The sequence below is a fragment of the Numenius arquata genome, chromosome 5 (assembly GCF_964106895.1).
Source record: "Numenius arquata chromosome 5, bNumArq3.hap1.1, whole genome shotgun sequence".
Taxonomy (NCBI): domain Eukaryota; kingdom Metazoa; phylum Chordata; class Aves; order Charadriiformes; family Scolopacidae; genus Numenius; species Numenius arquata.
This window is the reverse complement of record NC_133580.1, coordinates 10,155,078-10,161,077: the sequence shown is the minus strand read 5'-3', so window position 1 is coordinate 10,161,077 and position 6,000 is coordinate 10,155,078. Positions and strand designations below refer to the sequence as shown.

Sequence of the window (6,000 nt, the reverse complement as noted above, 5' to 3'; positions counted from 1 at the left end):
CCACCAAGGCCAGCCAGTGCCCTACATGGGGAAGCCAGGCTCTCCGCCCAGGGGAGAACATGTAGCTGTTAATAAACATTAGCAAATCACTAGGGCTTTCGATGGCCACGTGTGTCCGTCAAGACGTGCTTGTCAGTCACGGCAGGGCCATGGTTAATGCTTGCAAAACCTCTTTTGCAATGAAGGGGTAGTGCGAGGGGCAGATCTATATTTATCCCTTCGAATTGAGAATGCAGCTAGGAGCACGCAGCGTCGGCTTCCCCAGCCCGGGTGTAAGAGCTGGCCACAGCCACCGAGACAAAATCCAGAGGGACACCTTGCTGTGACACCCTGCTGTCTGGGGCTGCGGAGTACCAGGTTTTCTCCCACCAGTGAATTACAGGCACAAGATGGTGCATTAGGGGCACGGGGGGTGAATGCTGGAGTCCTGCTGCTGTGAGGGGCCGGTGTGGTGGGAGGGCTAGGGAACAGCAGGGAGACAGGACAGTGGTGTCAGGCCAGCCTCACCGAAACCCTGCCTCCTGCTGCACGTGCAGCAGGGCTGGGAACGGCTCCAGCAGTGCGATGGCAGTGTGCGAGGGCTGCCCGTCCCTGGCTGTGCCCCATGCAGCTCTCGAGGAACAGTGGGGCTTGTTTTACACTGTCTGTCCCGGCAGGAGCTCGGCACCATCCACCAGCTCATTCCCTCGGCACGTTTCCAATGGGACCGGCAACCCTTCCCTTCGCGGGAGAGCCAGGCCCCGTTCGATGATGTGGAAGGGCTGCCTTGCCCCTGGCTGGGGCTTTGCCCAGAGGCACGGGGACGTCCATCCTGGGCTCCCGCAGGGCTGCACCATGCCATCCAAGCAGGCAAAGCACCATTTCTCCCTTTCTTCTCCTAAATGTGGCTGAAAGCCGCTCACCGGCTGTGCTAATAAATGGGCGCAGCGGGAAGGAAAGAGGCCTGGCAGCTGCCCCGGTCTGCACCGAGTTGGCTGGGGCTGCCGCACGCCTGCTGCCAGGTACGCAGGCAGGGCTGGCTCGGTACCGGTGCCCGGTTGCAGCCAGGCCTGTCGGCGGGAGGGCGCGCAGGCAGCCATGCTCACAGTTGGCTCTCCCCAGCCCAAATGGGGCCTCGGGGCTGGAGAGCTGCCTGCCCAAAGCTCAGGAGCTGGGATGGGGCACAAGGATTTAACTCAGCCTGCGCAATTGTGGGGCCCCGGCAGCTCCCCGGAGCACACACACCCTGTCACAGCGGTTGTGCTACCGCACAGCCCGGCCCTGGCATGGAGTGGAGGAGGGAGCCGAGACCCATCCCCTCCATCAGTGTCAGGGACTGGGGGTGACTGAACGGGAGGGGGCCAGTGCCAGGCCCGCTGCCTGGTGGGGCACAGGCAATGAGCACAGGGCTCCCCTAGTTCATCTGAGGTAAACAACTGCTGTTTTCTCTGGAGGTGATATGTTCTTTGCCATTAATTGATCCGGGCATTTGTACCTTGCCTCTTGCACCACTGTCAGCATACGCTTTCTCTTCTCTCCTGGGAGAAGCTGGTAATTAGGCTCCTATCCAATAAAAGTGTGGGGGTTTTTGAAGCAGAGATAGGATTAGTTTCTTTTAACTTGACGAAATATGCTTTGGCTTGAAATAATTACATGATTTGCACTTAGCACCTCTCAGCCCAGGGCATTAAAGTGATTTACAAGCAATTATGAAGCCTGCTGGGAAGATGCTTTTATCCCCATTTTGCAGATACTATATGGAAAAAAGGGCTTGAGGTCTAGCCCCAACTCCTTGGACAAGACACGGGGAGCTTGCAGGGTCTCCTGGGAGTGCTGCCTCCATGGGACAGGGCACAGGCAGCAATGGGCATTGCCACCGGAGCAGAGGTCTCAGAACACAGAGAAGTGAAAAAACTGGGCCAGTGGTCACGGTGGGGTGGCTGCCTGGGAGTGCCACCAGCACTGCTCTGGGGCTCAGCACTGCCGGGAGGAGGGAGACAGGGAAGATGGGGGACACAGAGGCCTGGAAGCTGCTGGGGTGCAAAAGGGCTGGGGAAAAGATGGGGAGACTCAGCGCCGGGAACCTCCCAGAGATGTGGCAGGACCTGTATACCTCCCTCCCCCCCAAAAAAATACCACGTACGGGGCACAATCGCTCCGCTGGTTTCCAGCGGAACGGTACCAGCTCCGTGTGCGGACCCGGACCTCCTCACGCCTGCAGGGGGTGAGCGGTGATTTCGGAAGGAACGGCACACGTCCAGCGCCCTTCCCGCCGGGACCCGCGGGCCCCGCCACGGACCCGCCCCCGGCTCCGGCGCCGCCGCCGGGCGGGGGCAGCGGGCGGTGCGGTGCGGCGCGGCCCCGCCGCTCCCGCCCCAGCGCGCAGGCGCTGCCGGGGCTCTGTCCGCCGCCGTGGCCCGGCGGGCTGCGGCGGGGAGCGGGGACCGGCGGCGGCAGCAGCATGCGGCAATCACTGACTCAGCAGCGCCCGGGCGGCGTGGCCCTGCCCGACTCCGTGGGTAAGTGCCGCGGGTGGGATGCCCCGCCGGGGCGGGAGGATGCGGGGCGGCGTGCGGGGGTCGGGGGTGCGCGGCCATTTTGGGCGGTGGGGCTCCGGGGGTGTCGCCCGGACCGGACCGGACCCCCGCCGCGGCCGAACGCCCGCCGCCTCCCCCGGCCCCGCTCCCCTGCCCGTTCAGGCGCGGTGTCAGCCGCAGGAGGACGGTCCCTTGCCCCCCGCCCCCTCGCACCGCGACTGCGGCGGAGACCCCCCGTGGGGCGGCCCGCTGCCCGGGCGGAGGAGGCGGCTGCCGGCCCCCCGCAGCCCCCCGGGTCGCGCAGCATCCTTGGGAGCGGGGACGGAGAGCAGCGCTCCTGCACCTCCCTAATTAGGTCAGAGCATCCCTCACACCGCTCCGCGCCGGCTGTTAATTGCAATCTCCCCACCCATTCAAGCAGGAGATGAGGCCCCCAGACTCCTGCAGACCCCCTCCCGCGGGCCTGCCGGCAGGGCCCGTAATTAGAGTGCGGTTTGGGTCACGCTAACGCTTTTTTAGCAGAGAAGTGGAGCAAAAGAAGGGCTGGGAAGGAGAAAGGCTCGGTGCCGTTTGCCCCCGGTTCTCCTCGGGTAAAAGTTAAAGCTGGCTTCCTTGGACTGCATCGTGCTTATTCTTCGCTTGTGGCTTTTCCCTCCCAAAGAACAAGATGGAGAAGTTGGTGCTGGTTCTGTGCCATCTTGTCTGTTTTCTTCTGATAATCAGGGGAAAAAAAAACTTAAGTAAATCAGGGGCAGTACAAAGATGGGCATTATTGCAAACTTTTAAAGTAATCTGGAAAAACCTGCTACAACCTTGTTTTTAGAGTAGACCTATATATGATAACTATAATAAGAGGATGTTTTGGAGGCTTAAAATAAAAATGGTCCTTCTGAAGCCTGTCCACATTCCGAGTGCCGTTTTAGGAAAAGAAATAGCCAGAATATACACAGCGTTAGTTTCATTACATCTTCCTCACAGACTTAAGCACAGTGTTTCAAACCACCTTGTATACTCACATTGGGGTAAGCACGGCAAGTTTTGAGGTATTTAATTTGGGTAAATCACAGAGAAAAGGCTATTACTGTCTCTTAAAAGCAGAGATAGCAGAGCTGTCGTAGCTCCACTCCTGTGTGTAGAGCTATAGCAAACCCAGTAGCAAAGAGGAAAACGATCTAATGGGGAATACTTTCAGCAAAAATTAATGTTGAGAGAGGATTTTGCCAGGGCAGCCGTTCAGCAGCCAGCAGTGAAGATACTGAGTATGAGTCCATGTATGCTGAAGCAGCTGCAGGCGTCCTTACAGAAGTACAAAACCCCTTTCTCAATATACACGTAACAAAACGTGTTTTCAGAGCAAGAAAAAATAGAATCAGTGTCCCAGTGCAGAGCTGAAGTGGAGGTAATCACATTATCTCTCCAATATCGCATCTCTCTCCAATATCAAGTTGAAGGATTGTGGTTGGTTTGTTGGTTTTGTCAGGACTTGGAATAAAAGCATTTTGGGTTTTTTTTGTGATGGTGTTTTGTTTTTGGAGTGTGGTTTTTTTTTGGGTTTTGGTGGGTTTTTTTAAATCTTATGAGGAATATTGAAAACCTTTCAGAAATTTTCCAGTTGGAAACCTTTTGTTTCACTTCGGTATTGCATGTTGGGGTGTGCCAGTTGTGAGCTGGGAAACAACGTGGAAACCTAAGAGTGGAAAACATGGTGGTTCTGAAACAAGCTCAGAATCCATGAACAGTGTTTCAAGCTGCTTCTTTTAGAGTATTTTTCTGCAGAAATGCTATTACAAAATACTCTGGGTTTGAGGGAAATAATGCATTTTGCAGGTTTTTTCATTGTAACTTTTTGAAGCATCTCTGACGGAAATGCAGAAATTCCAGCTTATGTGTGTAAACACCATGCTCGTGTACCCACGACGCTCACTCAGACGTGCTCTGCAGGGTGGTTTTGCACGGCACACAAACATCTGCGCACCCACACAGCCTAACCGTAAAGGGTTTAAGCTGTGAAAGGAACATATGGCTGGTTTTACTTATCTTCAGCTCATTTGCCAGCCAAACTCTAGCAGTAATCAGAAGTTTGGTAATCATCTACCATGTGCGTAAGCAAGACAGGTTCATTCTTTCTCTCCTTTCAGAACTAATCTATGTAAGAAGTAGCAATTTTTTCTCCAGTTTCTAAAGTTTTGTTCAGCTAAACCTTTGGTCCCAGTACTTTGGAACTTTCAGACATTTATGTCTGCATTTACGTCTGCATTGAAATCCCATTGGAACTGAGCATGGCACAAGCTATAGTATTTGGGAGGCAATACATGGAGAATGGCCTAACATCTTGATGAATTTTGAACACTTCAGAAGTCTAGATTTAATATTATTAGCTTACTTGGCAGATTTAGGAGAATAAAAAGATTAACCCCAAATGCAACCTGCAGCAAACAGTTGGGCACCTTTATCTCCATCCTGCAAAAAAAATGGCATGAAAAACTAAGGATCACTGATAAAAGATCCATCCTGGATCTTAGGGTTCTCTGGCAGTTACTTAATTTTATTTTCTTTGAAATTAGCAACTGTCTAGCTATTCATTCCAGCTAAGGGCTAACTAGTTGTCAGGCTCCTTGCTCTTAGATCCAGTGATGTCCCAGTGGTGTGGTCACTGCTCCACACCAGGAGCTCCACACCTGTGCTCCAGGACACGAGTAGAAGGTTTTTGGGTGGGAAGCTTTCCTTCCAGAGACACTGGTCAGTCAGAAAGGATGTGGCTGGCGGTTCTTTATAAATCTCTCTTGCCTTTCATCTCCTTGTATTGGGCTTTTAAGACCCAAGTTTAGGACTTGTCTGATTTCAAGGTCATCTGGTTGGTGTTGGTGAAATGATCCAGCCCCGTGCCCGTGGCAGCCCTGCCAGCCCAGAGCATGGCGAGAGACCTCTCCTGCCAGCAGCACGGCTGGTGGGTCCGTTTGGGGTGGGTGTGGAGGAGCAGAGGGAGCTGCTGCACTTTTCCCTGTGGAGAGCTGTCCCTATGGAAAAAGGGAGATAATTTGTACCGGTGTGTGTCCGTATGGCTGCATTGGTATGGCTGTGAGGGTGAAGAGATCTCTCTAGCTGTGCTGCAAATACATGCAGACCCTAAAGAAAGGCCTGTGGGCACCTGGGGCGTACATCTTCAAGACAGAAAGCTGCCCAGCAAGGCCTGGTGTACTCCTCTCTCTGGAGAATTTGGATAAGGAGGTTGTGCTTGGCGTGGCTGAGTCATTCCTCCTGGCCTGTCTGCAGGTGTTTTATCTTGCCATGTACAGGCTGTCAGGGAGCCCCTGAACCCCTCAGATGGGGGTTCTCAACATGGTTTGTTTTAGGGAATATGCTCGGTTATGGTGGAAGCAACTGCTTGCTCTTAGGACACTCTGAGAAGTGCTGGTAGCATGAACATCACTTGGGAGCCTCTGGGGTGAGAAATACCTTTGCCTGCTCCTGGGGTGTGTTGGAG

At 54.3% G+C, this 6,000-nt stretch overlaps 1 protein-coding gene across 1 annotated transcript in view; it reads left to right on the top strand.

Moving 5' to 3' along the window:
* Window positions 1–2,365: 2,365 nt before the first annotated feature.
* The window catches only part of TMEM255A (transmembrane protein 255A), a 28,467-nt gene continuing 24,832 nt past the window's right edge, over window positions 2,366–6,000 (top strand). The window contains exon 1 of the mRNA XM_074147381.1: window positions 2,366–2,498. Coding sequence (XP_074003482.1) covers window positions 2,441–2,498 — 58 coding nt within the window. The 5' untranslated portion in view covers window positions 2,366–2,440. The remainder of the gene's footprint in view (window positions 2,499–6,000) is intronic.